Source organism: Bufo bufo, chromosome 2 (assembly GCF_905171765.1).
Source record: "Bufo bufo chromosome 2, aBufBuf1.1, whole genome shotgun sequence".
In the NCBI taxonomy this organism is placed as follows: Eukaryota; Metazoa; Chordata; class Amphibia; order Anura; family Bufonidae; genus Bufo; species Bufo bufo.
In genome coordinates, this window is record NC_053390.1 from 605,022,837 (window position 1) to 605,044,923 (window position 22,087).

Here is a 22,087-nt window from a genome sequence, read left to right on the forward strand (position 1 = left end):
TACACTCCTTATGTTTCGATGTTGATATCACCATACTTGTAGTGGTATTTCTCTTGTCTTCCTTGGCCCTATTTGTACATCCTATACAGAAACCGCACCATGTGAACACATCCCGATGGATGCGGGATCCCTTTTCTTTATTAGGACATCCATGTACGATCTTATTCCTAACAGTTGGAGCCCTTCTGAATATGAGGGGGGGTTTGTGTGGAATCAGATCCCCTATTACACCATCATTCTTAAGGACATTCCAATTTTTGTTGATTATGTCCCTAATACGGGGGCAGTGGACAGAGTAAGTGGTGGAAAAAGCAAACCTATACCGATCCCTATAATCTTTCTTTTTGAATTGATCACTGGTGTTTTCATCTTTACTTATTACACTGACATCTCTTACTTCCTCCCTTTGTTTACACAACAGATCCTTCGCATATCCTTTCTCCCTAAACCTTTCGAGAATTATGTCACTTTGTGATTCAAAATCATCAGCCTCAGTGCAGTTGCGTTTAATGCGCTGTAATTGCCCTTTAGGCACATTTTGGATCCATGGTCTATTATGGCAACTGCTCCTGTCAATGTAACCATTGCGATCTGTAGGTTTAAAATAGGTTTTAGTTTAGTCACCCGCCCTCTGGATAAAACGGAAGTTGGGCGTTGCTCCAGAGCAATCTGGGAAGGATATTTAACATCGAGTCTGAGGGAATTCAGTTCCTTAACCCCTGACGAAGTCTAAGGCGAAACCCGGGTCGGGTGCGATTTTATAAAATGCTTTTTACTACATGGACTTTGTAAGTACAATACATTAGATACTTACTTTTACCACTTGGGTATTGCGCTATGTGTTTCTTTTCCTTGTGAAGGAACTGGTGCCGTACATTGAAGTTTTCGGTTGGTATCAAGACGCTGCAGGAGACGTCCATAGGAGTGGATTGATAACAGCTGCCTGCTGGAGCGTGTGTTGAAGTCTGCCTTGTATCTATTACTGCTGGTATCAGCGCGGTCCCTGCAATTGTTTGTGGATTTGACTTTTTTAAGCTATTAGTACGTTTGGGAGGGAACCAGGGTACCCAGAGGAAACCCACGCAAACACGGGGAGAACATACAATCTCCATGCAGATGTTGTCCTTGGTTGGATTAGAACCTAGGACCCCAATGCTGCAAAGCACAAGTGCTAACCACTGAGCCACCGTGCTGTGATAGGAGAAACCGCAAACTGTGCAGAGACATACCTCTTTCATAAAGACGGACAGATTCCATTAGGTAGGGCACCAGGAGACGGTTGACAACAAACCCAGGGGTGTCCTGAAAACAAAAACAGAATATAACATTTTTGTATAAGTGACAGGAACGCTGGCTGTATATTTGTATATGATGAGAGTCATAGTTGCTAACATATGGCCAAGAGTATCGAAATACAGAAGAATGAGGAATTATGGTGGTAATGTTCAAAGATTATAAAAAACTGTGACATTCTTATCTGGTATCAGAGTTCAGTCTACAGCGCCACTTTACCTTACATGACACAGGAGTCTTTCCAAGTGCTTTACTGAAATCTATCAGAGAATCAAAAGTCGTTTGGCTGCTCATCGGTGTCTTAATGACCTGGAAGACAAGAGTGAAAAAGCACATTAGGAAAATGATGTTAACATTCATATCAATTAGTGTTGATCAAGCACCAAAGTGCTCGGGTGCTCTAGAACACTTTGGGATGCTCGGGCCGAACACATCGAGCACAATGGAAGTCAAGGGGAGAACCCGAGCATTAAACCAGGTACCCCCTGCTCTGAAGAGGGGAGGGTGTCTGGTTCATAGCAAAAGGTCAGAAATTGATGGAAACACCACTGAAATGGTTCGGGAACAGCATGGGGAGGATGTCTGGATGCATCTTAGACTCCCAGGTCGCTGCTGGGAACTATGTTGTCCGAGTAGTACGCCAATTTTACAGACTGAAAATAATACGCACAAAACCGAAGATAGAATCGATTTTAGAGGAAAAATTGTTAGGAAACATTCTTTCCTGTATATTTACTTGTATATAAAGTGCAAGTGCTGCCAAAACTTACAAGGAAGAGGAACTCCGATACAACCTGTATATCACATAAAGAAGGGCCTCATTCACATTGTGGTACAATTGTTCAGGTAGTGGGACTCCTACACTCAAAGTCTATGCACTAAGGGAAAGGGCTGCCAAAAATTATAAGGAACCGGAACTCCAATATACCCTTTATTACATATAAAGGAGGGCATCATACACACCCTTGAAACATTATGGGTGAGGGCCTGCTGGTGACCCTCAAAGACATTATGGGTGAGGGCCCGCTGCTGATCTGACCATCTAAAACATTAGGAGCGAGGGCAGCCTAATAAGCATGTTGATATGATGGAGGAGGAGGACGACGAGAAGGAAGATTGAACCAGATACCCTTTTTTGTGGTGGAAGGGGTGCATGGGAATACAGTGTATTCAGTACATTATAAAGAACACATTTAAAGTGCCTTTATGTTCAGCCGCTTTCCTCTAGCGGAGTAGAGAAGTCAGGGGCAATCCAGGCCTTGTTCATTTCTATAAGAGTCAACCGGTCAGAATTTTCAGGCAGATACGCTTATCAGTTATTATGCCACCATCAGCACTAAATACACGCTCTGACAAAATGCTGGGGGCAGGGCAGGCCAGTACCTCCAAGGCGTAGAGTGCCAGTTCGTGCCACGTGTCCAGCTTGGACACCCAGTAGTTGTAAGGCACAGAGGGATCACAGAGGACGCTGACACGGTCTGCTACGTAGTCCTTCACCATCTTCCAAAACTTTTCCCTCCTTGTGATATTAGGCTGCGCATCAGGGTGAGAGTGCTGGTGGGGTGTCATGAAACTGTCCCAGGCTTTGGAGAGTGTTGCCCTGCCTCTGTTGGAACTGCTGTGTGTTCCCCTCGTCTCCCCTCCTCGGTTGTCCAAGGAACTACGTACTCTGCAGCCAGCGTTGTCCGCTAGAAATTTTTGGAGCAATTTTTCCACAAGGACCTTCTGCTAAGGCACCATTTTGGTCATCCTCTCCACCACAGGAATGAGAGATGAGAAGTTCTCTTTGTAGCGGGGGTTGAAAAGGGTGAACAACCAGTAATCAGTGTTGGCCAAAATGTGAACAACGCGAGGGTCATGGGAAAGGCAGCCTAACATAAAGTCAGCCATGTGTGCCAGAGTCCGAACAGACAAGACTTCACCGTCCTCATCAGGAGGATGACTCAATCTCCTCATCCTCTTCCTCCTCTTTGGTCCATCCACGCTGAACAGATGGAATAAACCTGCTGTGGGTACTACCCTCTGTTGCGGAGGCAACTGTCTCCTGCTCCTCCTTATCATCCAATTCGGGCTGAGAAGACAAACTGAGGGTGGTCTGGCTATCACCCTGTGTACTGTCTTCCCCCATTTCCACCTCTTCCACATGCAAAGCGTCCCCCTTCATTGTGAGCAGCGAGCGTTTCAGTAGACACAGAAGTGGGATGGTTACGCTGATAATAGCGTTATCGCCGCTCACCATCTGTGTTGATAAAGTTGCATAAAATCTCACAGAGGTCAGACATCCATGCCCACTCGTCACTTGTGAAGAGCAGAAGCTGACTGGAAAGGCGACAACCATGTTGCAGCTGGTATTCCACTACTGCCCTCTGCTGCCCACAAATCCTGGCCAACATGTGGAACGTGGAGTTTGCACAACAGTTGGTGAGCTGGCAATTGCAAGCGCTGCTGCAGCGTTGCCAGACCGGCGGAAGCTGTAGATGACTTTCATAAATGGGCACACACGCGGCGCACCTTCACCAGTAGCTTAGGCAAATTGGGGTAGGTTTTGAGAAACCGCTGAACCACTAAGTTGAACACGTGGGCTAGGTATGGTATGTGTCTGAGCTTGCCGAGCTCCAAAGCCGCCACCAAGTTACGGCCATTATCAGACACAACCATGCCTGGTTGTAGGTTGAGTGGCGAGAGCCACAGCTCAGTCTGGTCCCTTATACCCTGCCACAGCTCTGCGGAGGTGTACTGTTCGTCACCTAAGCAAATTAGTTTCAGCACGGCCTGTTGCCGCTTCCCCACTGCAGTGCTACATTGCTTCTAGCTACTGACTGATGGCTGACTGGTGCTGCAAGATGATAATTCAGAGGTGGAAGTGGAGGAGGAGAAGGGGGGTTGCAGCTACTAACGCAGGTTGCGCTAATAATATATATTGCAGCCAGATATAACAATAGTCCTTAAAAGGACTTTTGGGTCTCTAACACCTTTCAACAGTAAACCCTGCCTGAAAAAAATAAATAAAAAATTCCTATCCCTACACTATCCGTCCCTTCTGCTGCAGCTCTCCCTGACCAAGACTGAGCCGAACCACATGTCATCGCACCTGATGACGCATTCCAGACAGCCAATCACTGTAATGCCAGTAACCAACATGGCTACAGCATTACAGTGAGTGCCAGTACTTCCCCGCACATTTATTGGCTGCGTGGCAGCCAACAAACGTGTGGGGAGGAGACTTGAGCATTGCCCTCGAGCACACGTGGTGTTCGGCCAAACACCACGATGTGCAGAGTATCGCGATGCTCGAGTCAAAATGGTGTTCGGCCAAGCATGCTCGCCCAACACTAATATCAATATATTGATATATTTTGTTGTGCAAGACTGTAGAGGAGAAAGGTGAAATCATACAGATCTGTGTGATTTTCACTCAAAATAACTATCGTGTATCAAGGCAAACGTTCACTAAAAACCCCAGAGACTTTATTAAGAAATTCAAAGTTGTAAAAGTGAAGACTACAGCAGCAGAGAGGAGCAGGGCATTATTACTCATGTATTCACTGTCCACCTGGTAATGTCTCTGTATAGTAACAGGTTGAGAACATTCATTTTGGGGTGGAAATGATATGCAAAAAGAGATTTGGAGTGGTTCTTTTCCCTTGTCATGTCCCCAAACATGTTAAAAAGTCAAAATCATAGGAGACCCCTTCCAAAATGAAGTGCTAGCAAGACGCTTCTCTCTCTATATTCTTTTCCCACGGAGCATTGCCACCGAGTCTCCATACATAGCTGGTCTCAAAGCGGTTGTCTCATCTGAGACATTGGCAGCATATCATTAGGATATGCCACCAACGTCAGATAAGTTCAGATCCTGGCTCTCTGCAACAGGACCCCTGAAATAAGTGGAGTGCAGTGCTCTCCTGGGGGCCCATTCTCGAGATGGGTGCGAGTCCTACCTCTGGTGGCATATGCTAGTAATGAGACATCCCCTTTAACCCCTTAGGGACGTATGGCGTACCAGTATGGCATGTTTCCCGAGTCCTTAAGGACCCATGACGTACCGGTACGTTATGAGTTAAAAATGAGATTGCGGGTTAATCGGAACAGGATGCTCGCTGAAATCATTCAGCGGGCATCCTGTCACAACGCCGGGGTTTGCAGCGCTTTCTGAAGTTTCTGATCACCGCGGTCGATCAAACTTTAAAATGCCCCAAATAAAGTTTTTTTCCCCCCCCCCCCCCTGCACCCCTGAATGATTTTATGCTGGCGGGTGGTGCAGGATGGGGGGGTTTCGGGCGGTGCGGTAGGTGGGCGGTGCGGCAGGCGGGATCGCGATCCACCGCCCGCCTCCTCTTGAATATTCATTGGTGGCCAGTGATTATACCAGAGTGTCAGCACATTGCTGACACTCTGGTATAAACGGCTGACATCTGTGCTGCAATGTCAGCCGTTTAACCCTTTCCATACCGCGGTCCGTATGGACTGCGATATAGAAGAGCAGAGGTTAACAGTCGGGAACTCCCTCCCTCTCCCATCGGGGGCCTGCTGTGCCTTTGCAGCCCCCAGAGGATGTGGCCACAACGGAGCACACGGGGAAGGTTCCCATGGCAACAGGACGCCTTCTCAGGCATCCTGCTGTCCATGGTGCTATACAGTGTACTGTACTGTATTATACAGACATCAGACCCACTGGATCTTCAAGAACCAAGTGGGTATGGTTAAAAAAAAAAATGTAAAAAAGTGAAAAAATGTAAAGATAAAAAAAAACGCATTTATCACTTAATAAAAATTAAAAAAATTAAATACACTACACATATTAGGTATCGCCGCGTCCGTAACGACCGGATCTATAAAACGGTCATGTTACTTTCCCCGCACGGTAAACGCCATAAAAATAAAAAAATAAAAACTATGAGGAAATTGAAATTTTGCCCACCTTACTTCCCAAAAAAGGTAATAAAAGTGATCAAAAAAGTCGCATTTACGCCAAAATAGTACCAATCAAACAGTCATCTCATCCCGCAAAAATCATACCCTACCCAAGATAATCGCCCAAAAACTGAATAAAATATGACTCTTGGAAACACTAAAACATGATTTTTTTGGTTTTAAAAATGAAATCATAGTGTAAAACTTACATAAATAAAAAAAGTATACATATTAAGTATCGCCGCGTCCGTATTGAGCGGCTCTATAAAAATATCACATGACCTAACCCCTCAGGTGAACACCGTAAAAATTTTTAAATAAAAACGGTGTAAATAAAGCCATTTTTTGTCATCTTACGTCACAAAAAGTGTAATAGCAAGCGATCAAAAAGTCATATGCACCCCAAAATAGTGCCAATCAAACAGTCATCTCATCCCAGAAAAAATGAGACCTTACCTAAAATAATCGCACAAAAACTGAAAAAACTATGGCTCTCAGACTATGGAGACACTAAAACATGATTATTTTTTTTATGAAATCATTGTGTAAAACTTACATAAATGAAAAAATTGTATACATATTAGGTATCGCCGCGTCCGTAACAACCTGCTCTATAAAAATACCACATGATCTAACCTGTCAGATGAATGTTTTTAATAACAAAAAAAAACTGTGCCAAAAAAGCTATTTCTTGTTACCTTGCCTCACAAAAAGTGTAATATAGAGCAACCAAAAATCATATGTACCCTAAACTAGTACCCTATCCCGTAGTTTCTAAAATGGGGTCACTTTTATGGAGTTTCTACTCATGGGGTGCATCAGGGGGGCTTCAAATGGGACATGGTGTCCAAAAAAACTGTCTAGCAAAATCTGCCTTTCAAAAACCGTATGGCATTCCTTTCCTTCTGCGCTTTGCCGTGTGCCCGTACAGCAGTTTACAACCACATATGCGGTGTTTCTGTAAACTACAGAATCAGGTCCATAAATAATGAGTTTTGTTTGGCTGTTAACCCTTGCTCTGTAACTGGAAAAAAAATATTAAAATGGAAAATCTGCCAAAAAAGTGAAATTTTGAAAATTGTATCTCTATATTCCATTAATTCTTGTGGAACACCTAAAGGGTTAACAACGTTTGTAAGATCAGTTTTGAATACCTTGAGGGGTGTAGTTTCTTAGATGGGGTCACTTTTATGGAGTTTCTACTCTAGGGGTGCATCAGGGGGCTTCAAATGGGACATGGTGTCAGAGAAAAAAAACAGTCCAGCAAAATCTGCCTTCTACAAACCATACGGCGCACCTTTCCCTCTACGCCCTACTGTGTGCCCGTACAGTAGTTTACGGCCACATATGGGGTGTTTCTGCAAACTACAGAATCGGGGCAATAAATATAGCATTTTGTTTGGCTGTTAACCCTTGCTTTGTTACTGTAAAAAATGGATTAAAATGGAAAATTTGCCAAAAAATTGAAATTCTTAAATTTCATCTCCATTTGCCAATAACTCTTGTGCAACACCTAAAGGGTTAACAAAGTTTGTAAAATCAGTTTTGAATACCTTGAGGGGTGTAGTTTATAGAATGGGGTCATTTTTGGATGGTTTCTATTATGTAAGCCTCAAAGTGACTTCAGACCTGAACTGGTCCCTAAAAAGTGGGTTTTTGAAAATCTCTGAAAAATTTCAAGATTTTCTCCTAAACTTCTAAGCCTTGTAACATCTCCAAAAATAAAATATCATTCCCAAATTGATCCAAACATGAAGTAGACATATGGGGAATGTAAAGTAATAACTATTTTTGGAGATATTACTATGTATTATAGAAGTAGAGAAATTGAAACTTGGAAATTTGCAATTTTTTACAAATTTTTTGTAAATTTGGTATTTTTTATAAATAAAAATAAAAAATTTTTACTTCATTTTACCAGTGTCATGAAGTACAATATGTGACGAAAAAACAATCTCAGAATGGCCTGGATAAGTCAAAGCTTTTTAAAGTTATCAGCACTTAAAGTGACATGTCACATTTGCAAAAAATGGCCAAGTCCTTAAGGTGAAATAGGGCTGAGTCCTTAAGGGGTTAAAGAGACAGCCTAACCTGAGTTTGAAATGAGAAATCAACCATACCTGCTTCTGTCAAAGGGGTTCTCTGGGAATTAAGAAAATGAAATACTTAAAAGTTACTTTATTATAAATATATTCCCAAATACCTTTCTTTAGTTATAATGACTAGTATTGCCCAGGGAGCAATCATTAGGAGAAATAAAACGGCAGCTGTCCTATTAGTTCACACAAAACCTGTCCTAATCACACAGCAGCACAAGTTACTTCACAACACTGAGCTGCCTCATCCTCCTCGCTGCCCTACTGGTCAGGGATAATGATCCGGAATACATCTGAATCTCTGTAGGAATGGAGTTCATGAGGAGACATGAAGTACAGAGAGGACGGACAGGTCAGACTGTGGTAATAGGGACTGCAGACAAGTGCAGCTGCTCATTATCCCCACCTCCTCTCTGTACTTCCTGCCTCCTCATGAACTCCATTCCTACAGAGATTCAGCTGAAGATCTTATCACCTGTATTCAGGATCATACTCCCTGACAAGTAGGTCTGAGAGGAGGATGAGGCAGCTCTTTACCTCAGTGTTGTGAAGTAACTTGTCCTGCTGTGTGATTAGGACAGGTTCTGTGTGTGCTAATAGGACGGCGGCCATTTTGTTTTTCCTAATGATTGCTCCCCAGACAAAATGAGCCATTATAACTAAAGAAAGGTATTTGGGAATATATAATAAAGTAATATTTAAGTATTTTCATTTTCTTAATTCCCCTTTAAAAATGGCAGACAGGAAAGGGTCTTTAATTTTTTTTAAAAATCCACTTTCCCTTCATATCTAATGATGGCTGCAGCTCTGTGGCTTACAGTACAATGTCACTATTTCACTGTCCACAATATATACAGGGTTTTTCTGCAATCCAAACACACAAGCTTACCTCAACCAGCTTCATCAATGGAACCGGATTGAAGAAATGCAGCCCTCCAAACCGGTCCTGCCTGGTTGTGGAGTTGGCGATGTCAGTTATTGGCAATGAGGAGGTGTTGCTGGCAAATATGGTATGTCTGTAAGAAATTAAAGAACAGTCAGCTCAGATCTAGACTAGGCCTCCATCTTATATTCAGTGATAGGATGGCCCTTCAGCTCACAGGCTGCTTCCAGATGCCCAGTAAACAGATGCATTTTAGTGCCCATACTATGCCCAGAAAGCACAGGTCTCCCACTGGGACGGGCATGGCATCTGCACTACAGACGCCAATATGTAGCCAGGTTATGGCTGTTTAATGTGGCCAAGTGAAGAATACCTGCAAATGAGTGGGACCACCATACAAGAAATATAAAAGGATATAGACCAATATATTCATTTTTAGAGTTAGTGACTTTTAAAATTACCTTTATTAGTGATAGTGCGGGTATAGGTATGTATAGGTTTATGTATTAGGATGGGCATATAAAAACGTGCGTATTGCTGTTTTGAGAGGATTGGTGTTTATCCCATAATCTGGACCCCCCTTCACTCTCCTCATATCTCTAATAACTTTGCTTGATATATTGAGAGGTCAGGTGGTGACTCCATACCTTTGGACCACCTTCCACTCTCGGTACTTTGTTCTTTTAACTGTTATTGTGTATCTAATACCTATCCTTGGCTAGGGTTGATCTAGGGATTTGATAGTCTTAGGTTCGGGGACAGTGAACTCCCACCATCAGGGGGTGACCCTGGGCTGAGCAGTTGATAGGGCTGTTAGGGTAAGCATCTGTCTGCCCTGCCCTATCTCAGACCCTGTCCTTTTTCCCTCGAACCATTAAGCCTATAGACAGTTTTGTGTCACCAGTGAATGTCCTGTCTAGGGGTCGCTACTTCCCCATCAAAAGAAATTTATATATAATCCTTTTGAATTGTAGCACTTTTTGTTTGGTATATACATACCTATACCCGCACTATCACTAATAAAGGTAATTTTAAAAGTCACTAACTCTAAAAATGAATATATTATAAACTCATGTGATAAGCAATCTTGAAATAATCTAATTGTTAGGTAATTTTTGATACAGACCAATACTGTAATATGTACATCCAATACCAAAATTACTGACGAGCAGGAAAGTTTTGGATATTAGTGGAGAATTCATATTCTAGACACCCTGAGTAAATTGTTTGTGCAGTATATAGCCATATTCTATTTAAAGGGAACCTGTCACCTCAAAAACGCATATGAAACCGCCAGCATTACCTCATAGTAGCCCCCAGTCTGTTAATAATCATGTGTTTGATCCGGTAATCTGATGCTCCATAGATTCAAAAAACTAAGTTTTAAGCGCCATCAGCGCTATCTTGCCGGTCAGCTTGAAGTCAAGGGGCAACAGCTTCCTTGCTTCAAGTCAAGGTAAGCACGCCCCCCCAACCGTCCCCTCTTTTGTTAGATTGACAGCCTGCAGTGAGGCCAGCCGGGGTCACATAAGTCTCGCGCATGTGCTGTGCGCTCCTTGGTAAGGCGCGATCCCGTCTCCGCCTGCAGCCAGTGATCACTCTCACGCTCAGGAGGGTAAAAGAATTGCGCGCGCGCACTAGCCAGCGCATGCACAGTGCGCCGCTGAAACCCGGATAACAGCAGCAGCCGGAGACGCACAGCACATGCGCGAGACCTATGTGATCCCCGGCCGCACTGCAGGCTGTCAATCTAACAAAAGAGGGAACGGTTAGGGGGCGTGTTTACCTTGACTTGAAGCAAAGAAGCCTCTGCCCCCATAACTTCAAGCTGACCGGCAAGATAGCGCTGATGGCGCTTAAAACTTAGTTTTTTTGAATCTATGGAGCATCAGACTAACCGATCAAACATATGATTATTAACAGACTGGGGGCTACTGTAAGGTGATGCTGGCGGTTTTATATGCGCTTTTGAGGTGACAGGTTCCCTTTAAAGAGCATCTGTCACCCATCTTGTAAAAGTCAGTTATGGTGTTAAAGAGAAAAAATAAAATAAAAAATGTTATATGAATGAGGGCTTCAGTGCACCGAGGGACGTGGACAGTACTGGAAACTTGAGGTGCATCAAGTGGTCAGGTTCCACCACCCCCCCACCCGGAGCATTCAAGCCCTCATTTGCACAACAAAAGTACTTTTTCTTGGGAACGTCGCAACCAATGTTCATACATTTTAAATCAGCAGGATCAACCCTACCAGAGTGCCTGGCTTAATTTTTCCTTCACATTACACACTGCTTGTATCCAAGGGTTATGGCCACTGCTGCAGTACACATATGAGGTGGCTGGGACAGGAGCTGCTGTGCATGTGTGCCTATGAGCACTCCCACAGTCCCGGCCACCACAAGGACTGTGCTTTTTCCTATAGTGTGCAAGCACGACCACCATTGCTGGATTACAGGGTGGACGTAACCTCTGGAAATAAGCAGTGTATAATGTGATGGAAAAATTAGCCGCCGCATGGACCGGCAGGAGTGCCGATCCAGGCTGTTTAACCCCATACATGCGGTGGGCAATGGCGCCCACTGCATGTAAGCGGTGACAGAGGGAGTGGACTCCCTTTGTCTCCCATCAGCACCCCACAAATGCGATGTCCTAACAGATCCTAAAATCTCATGACTTGGAGGAGAGAACATATTATGCTGTGCATTGTGCGCCATTCTATTGAATACGTATTTAGTAAGGTGTCCTACTCTGGGGCAAACTTATCCAGTCTCTTGAAGAGTTCGTTTTTCACTTCCAGGTTCTCCACAATGGCTTCCACCACGAGATCCGTGCTGTGTACCACGGCCGCCGGGTCTGTGCTGGTGCTGAAGTGGGACAGGGTTTTCTCAATAAACTGAGAAGCAGCCTGGAAAACATGGAGGCAAATGAGAAAATGAGCTACACCAGCAAAGAATTCATTTTATGGGATTTAGCACACATTATAAGCACTGCCTTAAACAGGGTGGCCCGGAATGCCCTTTAAAGGGTGTGTCCCCTATCCTGTGGCAGTGTCTGACTGCTGGGGCCTCCACTTTTAATAGCAGGAACTCTAGTGGAATACATTAATTTGCAAAGATTAACCACCTCAGCTCCCCTAGCTTAAACACCCTGAAAGACCAGGCCACTTTTTACACTTCTGCACTACACTACTTTCACCGTTTATTGCTCGGTCATGCAACTTACCACCCAAATGAATTTTACCTCCTTTTCTTCTCACTAATAGAGCTTTCATTTGGTGGTATTTCATTGCTGCTGACATTTTTACTTTTTTTGTTATTAATCGAAATTTTACGATTTTTTTGCAAAAAAATGAAATTTTTCACTTTCAGTTGTAAAATTTTGCAAAAAAAAACGACATCCATATATAAATTTTTCTCTAAATTTATTGTTCTACATGTCTTTGATTAAAAAAAAAAAAGGTTTGGGTAAAAAAAAAAAAAAAGGTTTGGGTAAAAGTTATAGCGTTTACAAACTATGGTACAAAAATGTGAATTTCCGCTTTTTGAAGCAGCTCTGACTTTCTGAGCACCTGTCATGTTTCCTGAGGTTCTACAATAGCCAGACAGTACAAACACCCCACAAATGACCCCATTTCGGAAAGAAGACACCCTAAGGTATTCGCTGATGGGCATAGTGAGTTCATAGAACTTTTTATTTTTTGTCACAAGTTAGCGGAAATTTATGTGGTTTGTTTTTTATTTTATTTTTTCTTACAAAGTCTCATATTCCACTAACTTGTGACAAAAAATAAAAACTTCCATGAACTCACTATGCCCATCACGAAATACCTTGGGGTGTCTTCTTTCCAAAATGTAGAAGAGAAATGGCTTGGCAAAAGACAACTTTTCCCATTTTTTTATACAAAGTTGGCAATTGACCAAGATATTTATCTCACCCAGCATGGGTATATGTAAAATGACACCCCAAAACACATTGCCCAACTTCTCCTGAGTACGGCGATACCAGATGTGTGACACTTTTTTGCAGCCTAGGTGGGCAAAGGGGCCCACATTCCAAAGAGCACCTTTCGGATTTCACCAGCCATTTTTTACACATTTTGATTTCAAACTACTTACCACACATTAGGGCCCCTAGAATGCCAAGGCAGTATAACTACCCCACAAGTGACCCCATTTTGGAAAGAAGACACCCCAAGGTATTTCGTGATGGGCATAGTGAGTTCATGGAAGTTTTTATTTTTTGTCACAAGTTAGTGGAATATGAGACTTTGTAAGAAAGAAAAAAAATCATAATTTTCCACTAACTTGTGACAAAAAATAAAAAATTCTAGGAACTCGCCATGCTCCTCACGGAATACCTTGGGGTGTCTTCTTTCCAAAATGGGGTCACTTGTGGGGTAGTTATACTGCCCTGGCATTCTAGGGGCCCTAATGTGTGGTAAGTAGTTTGAAATCAAAATGTGTAAAAAATGACCTGTGAAATGCGAAAGGTGCTCTTTGGAATGTGGGCCCCTTTGCCCACCTAGGCTGCAAAAAAGTGTCACACGTGGTATCGCCGTACTCAGGAGAAGTTGGGCAATGTGTTTTGGGGTGTCTTTTTACAAATACTCATGCTGGGTGAGAGAAATATCTCAGCAAAAGACAACTTTTCCCATTTTTTATACAAAGTTGGCATTTGACCAAGATATTTAATCTTACCCAGCATGGGTATATGTAAAATGACACCCCAAAACACATTGCCCAACTTCTCCTGAGTACGGCGATACCAGATGTGTGACATTTTTTTGCCGCCTAGATGCGCAAAGGGGCCCACATTCCTTTTATGAGGGCATTTTTAGACATTTGGATTCCAGACTTCTTCTCACGCTTTAGGGCCCCTAAAATGCCAGGGCAGTATAAATACCCCACATGTGACCCCATTTTGGAAAGAAGACACCCCAAGGTATTCAATGAGGGGCATGGCTAGTTCATAGAAATTTTTTTTTTTTTGGCACAAGTTAGCGGAAATTGATTTTTTTTTAGTTTTTTCTCACAAAGTCTCCCTTTCTGCTAACTTGGGACAAAAATTTCAATCTTTCATGGACTCAATATGCCCCTCACGGAATACCTTGGGGTGTCTTCTTTCCGAAATGGGGTCACATGTGGGGTATTTATACTGCCCTGGCATTTTAGGGGCCCTAAAGCGTGAGAAGAAGTCTGGAATATAAATGTCTAAAAAATTTTACGCATTTGGATTCCGTGAGGGGTATGGTGAGTTCATGTGAGATTTTATTTTTTGACACAAGTTAGTGGAATATGAGACTTTGCAAGAAAAAAAAATAATAATTTCCGCTAACTTGGGCCAAAAAAATGTCTGAATGGAGCCTTACAGGGGGGTGATCAATGACAGGGGGGTGATCAGGGAGTCTATATGGGGTGATCACCCCCCTATAAGGCTCCATTCAGATGTCCGTATGTGTTTTGCGGATCCGATCCATGTATCAGTGGATCCGTAAAAATCATACGGACGTCTGAATGGAGCCTTACAGGGGGAGTGATCAATGACAGGGGGGGGGTGATCACCCCCGTCATTGATCACCCCCCCTGTAAGGCTCCATTCAGACGTCCGTATGTGTTTTGCGAATCCGATCCATGTATCAGTGGATCCGTAAAAATCATATGGACATCTGAATGGAGCCTTACAAGGGGGTGATCAATGACAGGGGGTGATCAGGGAGTCTATATGGGGTGATCAGGGGTTAATAAGTGACAGGGGGGGGGTGTGGTGTAGTGTAGTGGTGTTTGGTGCTACTTATTACTGAGCTGCCCGTGTCCTCTGGTGGTCGATCCAAGCAAAAGGGACCACCAGAGGACCAGGTAGCAGGTATATTAGATGCTGTTATCAAAACAGCGTCTAATATACCTGTTAGGGGTTAAAAAAAAAAAATCGCATCTCCAGCCTGCCAGCGAACGATCGCCGCTGGCAGGCTGGAGATCCACTCGCTTACCTTCCGATCCTGTTAACGCGTGCGCCTGTATGCGCGCGTTTACAGGAAATCTCACGTCTCGCGAGATGACGCACGGATGCGTCCAGGAGGAATGAATCGACCGCCTCCAGGACGCATCCGTGCGTTAGGCGGTCAGGAGGTGGTAAAATTGTACCTCCACTTATACCCATCATTATAAAGGTCCGCAGGCTGGATCCAGATTCCAAACCTATGTGAAGAGAAGCTTCACTGTAAAGCACAGTGTTCGATGCTCCGTGTTAAAGGGGGATGTCCTAGTGAGAAATTTTCTTTAATGACCAGTTAGAGTTGTAAAAGTGCAGGTACACGTTAAAGTCTGTTACTTGACAAACAGCTCTATGGTATGTGGACACAACTAGAGTACTTTCACACTTGCGTTGTTTGATTCCGGCAGGCAGTTCCGTTGCCTCAGGCAAACTGTATGCAAACGTATGTCATTTTTTCTGACTGATAAGGCATTTTTCAGACTGATCAGTCAGAAAAATGCATTGCAATACCGGATCCGTTATTTCCGGTGTCATCAGGCAAAACGGATCCAGTATATATATTTTTTCACATTTTTAAAGGTCTGCGCATGGTCTGACCGGAATACCGGATCCGTTAATGCGGCAATTTGAATGCCGGATCCAGCACTAATACATTCTTATGGAAAAAAAATGCCGGGTCCGGCATTCAGGCAAGTCTTCAGTTTTTTTGGCCGGAGATAAAACCGTAGCATGCTGCGGTAGTATCTCCGTCCTGAACAGTCAAAAAGACTGAACTGAAGACATCCTGAACGGATTACTCTCCATTCAGAATGCATTAGGATAAGGGTACTTTCACACTTGAGGCAGCAGAGGAATCCGGCAGGCAGTTCCATCGCCGGAACTGCCTCCTAGATCCGTCAAAACGTATGCCAACTGATGGCATTTGTAAGACTTCTTTACAGTGTCATCCGGAAAAACGGATCCGGCATTTATTTTTTTCACATTTTTTTCGGTCTGCGCATGCGGTATTTTGAATGCCAGATCCGGCATGTGTTCCGGATTTTTGGCCGGAGATAAAACCGTAGCATGCTGCGGTATTATCTCCGTCCTGAACAGTCAAAATGACTGAACTGAAGACATCCTGAACGGATTACTCTCCATTCAGAATACATGGGGATATGCCTGATCAATTCTTTTCCGGTATAGAGCCCCTAAGACGGAACTCTATGCCGGAAAAGAATAACGCTAGTGTGAAAGTACCCAGAGGGCAACCAATCAGATTCCTGCTTTCATTTTGGACAGCTCCTCTGGAAAATGAAAGGTGGAATCTGATTGGTTGTTATGGGCAACTAAGCCAGTTCTACTTTACCCCAGTTTGATAAATGACCCCCATAGTTCTTTGTAATGAAGAAGCAGAAGACAGGGCATAAAACAGACAAGGTACCAAGTGACCCCTTATAAATAAAGGGCATTGTTAAGACTGACTGGGGTTTTAGGCTGTGAGAAATAAGCTCATCTAGAAGTCTCTAGAGCCCACATACTGCAGAAAACATATGAAGGCAGAATAAGATACCAGAATGTCACCTCAGGCTTGTCTGCAAACATCTTCTTGGTGACTCGTTTCAAGCTGTCTTCAATAGTTTTGGTGGACTTCTTCAAGATGTCATCCGTCTGGTCCACTAATACTACAGTGTGTCCGGTTGCTGCAGCCACCTGCAAAAACGCAAAGGGAACCCCCAGAAGTGAATAACGGCAGCACTACACACTGAACGGTGCTCTGATGTAGGACTGTCTGCAGCAGAGATTCATTTAAAGGGGTTGTCTCATCATGGACAATGGGGGCATATCGCTAGGATATGACCCCATTGTCTTATAGGTGCTACCGCTGGGACCCGCACCTATATGGAGAACGGAGCCCCACAAGTGAAGGAGGTTGCACTGCGCTCGTGCAGTCGCCCTCCATTAATTTTCTATGGGGCCGGCGAAAATAGCCGAGCACTGGCTCAGCTATTTCCGTCGGCCCCATAGAAATGAATGGGAGTGGGGCCTCGCATGTGCGGTACGCTCCCATTCACTTGTATGGGGAACCAGCTTGGTGGTGGCAAGACCGGAGTCCTTCAGCCACCACCTTGCGGGGCTCTGTTCTCGATATAGACAATGGGGGCATATCCTAGCAATATGCCCCCATTGTCTATGAGAAAACCCCTTTAAAGGGGTGGTCCAGGTTCAGAGCTGAACCCAGACATACCCCCCGTTTTCACCCAGGCCGTTTTCCAAGCTGGGGCAGCACTAAAGCCCGCCCATTAGTGCCGGTGATGTCACCAGGCTCACTGCTGGGCGGAAGCCTCCGCAAAGCGATGCCTATGGAGAGCCCGGTATGTCACCGGATCTCCATTAAATGCTCCTTTGCTCATACAGACCTGAACAAAAGTTTAAAACCACTTGAAAAAGTGCAAAAAATCATATTTTACATTGTTGGATCTTAACAAGGTTCCAAGTAGAGCTTCAACATGCAACAAGAAGAAATGAGAGTGTGACAAAACATTTTTTGAGCATTCTATTAATTAATTGAAAATAACGCTTAAACTGTTTTTCAGCTGATCCAAATTTTAGGACACATGCCTTTAAAAGGCCAAATCTGTGCAAAGATGTGGATTCATTGTCATTTTCTGTCAGGTAGTCACACGTTGTGATGGCAAAGGCAAAAAAACTCTCCCTTTTTGAACGTGGTTGGGTTGTTGAACTGCATTAGCAGGGTCTCTCACAGCGCGCCATCGCTGCTGAGGTGGGACGCAGTAAGACAGTAATTTGGAATTTCTTAAATGATCCTGAGGGTTATGGAACAAAAAAGTCAAGTGGAAGACCCAAAAAAATTTCATCAGCACTGAGCTAAAGGATCCAGTTGGCTGTCCGTCAAGACACTGGACGATCCTCGAACAAAATTAAGGCCCTTACTGGTGCTGACTGCAGCCCCATAACTATCAGACGGCATCTGAGACTGAAGGGCTTCAAAAACAAAAAAAACGTCTTCAAAGACCTCGTCTCCTTGAACGCCACAGAACTGCTCGTTTGGACTTTGCAAGAGAGCACCAAACATGGGACATTCAAAGGTGGAAGAAAGTTTTATTCTCTGATGAGAAAAAATGTAACCTTGATGGTCCTGATGGTTTCCAACGTTACTTGCATGACAAGCAGATTCCACCTGAGATGTTTTCTACGCGCCACAGTGGAGGGGGCGCCATAATGGTCTGGGGTGCTTTTTCCTTCAGTGTAACAATGGAGCTTCCGGAAGTGCAGGGGCGTCAAACGGCCGCTGGCTATGTCCAGATGTTGCAGAGAGCATTCCACATGACTGAGAGCCCTCGTCTGTGTGGTAACGACTGGGTTTTTCAACAGGACAACGCTACAGTGCACAATGCCCGCAGGACAAGGGACTTCTTCCAGGAGAATACCATCACTCTTTTGGCCCATCCTGCGTGTTCCCCTGATCTAAATCCAATTGAGAACGTTTGGGGATGGATGGCAAGGGAAGTTTACAAAAATGGACAACAGTTCCAGACAGTAGATGGCCTTCGTGCGGCTGTCTTCACCACTTGGAGAAATGTTCCCACTCACCTCATGGAAACGCTTGCATCAAGCATGCCGAAACCAATTTTTGAAGTGATAAACAATAACGGCGGAGCTACTCATTACTGAGTTCATGTTTGGAAGTTGGATTTCTGTTTGGGGGGGGGGGTTTAGTTTTTTTTTGGAGGTGTGGTCCTAAACTTTTGATATGCTGAAAAACAGCCTGTTTCAGTTTATGCGTTATTTTCATTAAATTGAATGCTCAAATTTTTTTTGTCTCACTCCCATTTCTTCTTGTTGCATGTTGAAGCTCTACTTGGAACATTGTTAAGATCCAGCCATGCTAAATATCATTTTTTGCCATTTTTCAAGTGGCCTTAAACTTTTGATCAGGACTGTATTAGGGGTGCTGCCAGGGTGAAATCGGGGGAAGCTGAACCTGGACAACCCCTTTAACACCACATACACACAGCCGACATACTGACAGAACCTCAGGCACAACGTCCCGTCTGCTCCAAATCCGCAGTGTAAGGCCTCTTTCACACGTGCGTTGCGGGAACACGCACGATTTTTCCGCGCGAGTGCAAAACATTGTAATGCGTTTTGCATTCGCGTGATAAAAATTGCGCATGTTTGGTACCCAAACCTGAACTTCTACACAGACGTTCGGGCTTGGGATCGGTGTTCTGTAGATTGTATTATTTTCCCTTATAACATGGTTATAAGAGAAAATAATAGCATTCTGAATACAGAATGCATAGTAAAATAGGGATGGAGGGGTTAAAAAACAATTTAACTCCCCTTAATCCACTTGATCGCGGAGCCGGCATCTCCTTCTGTCTTCATCTTAGCTGTGTGGAAGAACAGGACCTGTGGTGACGTCACTCCGGTCATCACATGATCCATCACATGATCTTTTACCATGGTGAGGGATCATGTGATGACCGGAGTGACGTCACCACAGGTCCTGTTCTTCCACACAGCTAAGATGAAGACAGAAGGAGATGCCGGCTCCGCGATCAAGTGGAATAAGGGGAGTTAAAAAAAATTTTTTTAACCCCTCCAGTGCTATTGTACTATGCATTCTGTATTCAGAATGCTATTATTTTCCCTTATAACCATGTTATAAGGGGAAATAATAATGATCGGGTCTCCATCCCGATCGTCTCCTAGCAACCATGCGTGAAAATCGCACCGCATCCGCACTTGCTTGCGGATGCTTGCGATTTTCACGCAACCCCATTGATTTCTATGGGGCCTGCGTTACGTGAAAAACGCACAAAGAGGAGCATGCTGCGATTTTCACGCAACGCACAAGTGATGCGTGAAAATCACTGCTCGTGTGCACAGCCCCATAGAAATGAATGGGTCCAGATTCAGTGCGGGTGCAATGCGTTCAATCCGCGCGGAATACTCGCCCGTGTGAAAGGGGCCTAAGGATATTTTCCCCTGTCCGTTCATGTGGTATTGAAAATCTCATTCACTAGCATTCAAGTCTCATTTCTAAGATTTTTGGGGAAAATGCTTACCTTAAAATCCGCAACAAATCTTTCATCTAAAGTAGATTTTTTTTTTTTTATAGGGAATTCTGGGTAAGACGACCTTAAAGAGGTCCTTTCACCTGTATAAACTATGTGAACTGAGTATGGTGCCATATAGAGCGGCGCCCGGGGATCTCACTGCACTTACTATTATCCCCGGGCGCCGCTCCCTTCTCCCGTTATAGGCTCCGGTACCTTTGCTTTTTAAGTTATAGTAGGCGGTGTCTTCCCTTGTCCTGTGGGCGTCTCCTTCTCCTAGGCTGCAGCGCTGGCCAATCACAGCGCACAGCTCAGAGCCTGGGAGAAAAAAACCTCTCAGGCTGTGAGCTGTGCGCTGCGATTGGCCAGCGCTGCAGCCTAGGAGAAGGAGACGCCCACAGGACAAGGGAAGACCTGCCTACTATAACTTAAGAAGCAAAGGTACCGGAGCCTATAACGGGAGAACGGAGCGGCGCCCGGGGATAATAGTAAGTGCAGTGAGATCCCCGGGCGCCGCTCTATATGGCAGCATACTCAGTTCACATAGTTTATACAGGTGAAAGGTCCTCTTTAACTACACAATCAGTGAGAACTCTGAACCAAAGGTGAAGTCTGGAGACAAAACCGGCCGGTAACTACAGTATTGTCGAGGTCAGCACAGACTACGTTAACCATTAACCAGACCCATCAGAGGAAGCCGCGTCTGCACAGAGCTTGCTGGGACCCCTTACACTAGTACTATGTTTGCAATGCTTAGATATGCCTATATGCATCTAGAACTGGGATCAGCAACCCTCGGCACTCCAGCTGCTGTGGAACTACAACTCCCAGAATGCACACTGACTCAGCTGTTCTTGTAACTCCCATAGAAGTGAGGATTATGGGAGTTGTAGTTTCAGAACAGCTGGAGTGCCAGAGGTTGCTGATCCCTGTTCTAGTTATCCTCTAGAACTATTTAGGGGTGCACCGAAATTCCGGCAGCCGAAAATATACCTAATCCATTTCGGCCGATATTGTTACATATCGGCCGAAAATATGGGGTGTGGGATTTGTCGCTCACCATCTGCGGGCGGGCGCCGGGCGGGCGGTTTCAGGGCTCCAGATGGCGACCAAAATGGTCGCCAATGCGACTTGGAATTGCAAAATGGCGACAAGACTTTGTAGTCTTGTCGCCATTTGCGCCTAAACCCTCCGCTGCTCTGCCTCTAAGAAAAAAAGGCTTTCATCCAGCAGAGACACGCTGCAGCCGTCTGCTGGATGAAGATCCGCTCGCTCACACTACTCGGCATAGAGGGTTCCCGCATCTTGTGCTTCCGCTTCCAGCAGTCTGCTTCTGAATTCACATGACGTCTGTGAGATCCCGGCCCGGAGTCCTGCTGAGTGCAGGAGCGCACGGCGTCATTGGTTGCTATGACGCCGTGCGCTTCCTGCTGCCGCCGCAGTACAGTGATACACTGGTTACCAGTGTATTACTGTACTACGGCGGCAGCAGGAAGCGCACGACGTCATAGCAACCAATGACGCCGTGCGCTCCTGCACTCAGCAGGACTCCGGGCCGGGATCTCACAGACGTCGTGTGAATTCGGCACTCCTAAATCGCAAATCCTGTCAAGCTCCTAGCAGACCTTGGACTCCAGTTTTCCCTCACAACGAACTGATGTGACTAACAAGTCTCAAATTTTGCCGCTTACCCCCTCGCTGCCTGGTTCCTTGGTTTCCAACACCTCAAGTGCCTTTGAATCCAGCCCCATCCCCAAAGGCCCCCCTTTTCAGGGACCAGTCCATAGTGTCCTTCCTCCAGACACACCACCTGATCCCCCAAGAACAGACACATTATCCCATCAA

At 44.7% G+C, this 22,087-nt stretch overlaps 1 protein-coding gene across 2 annotated transcripts in view; it reads right to left on the bottom strand.

The window, feature by feature from the left end:
* The window catches only part of HADH (hydroxyacyl-CoA dehydrogenase), a 46,932-nt gene that overhangs the window by 20,874 nt on the left and 3,971 nt on the right, over window positions 1-22,087 (bottom strand). For both annotated transcript variants that reach the window (XM_040418386.1, XM_040418385.1), the window contains exons 2-6: window positions 16,740-16,868; window positions 11,933-12,090; window positions 9,193-9,319; window positions 1,513-1,602; window positions 1,230-1,302 (exon numbers count right to left, since the gene is read on the bottom strand). In XM_040418386.1, coding sequence (XP_040274320.1) covers window positions 1,230-1,302; window positions 1,513-1,602; window positions 9,193-9,319; window positions 11,933-12,090; window positions 16,740-16,868 — 577 coding nt within the window. The remainder of the gene's footprint in view (window positions 1-1,229; window positions 1,303-1,512; window positions 1,603-9,192; window positions 9,320-11,932; window positions 12,091-16,739; window positions 16,869-22,087) is intronic.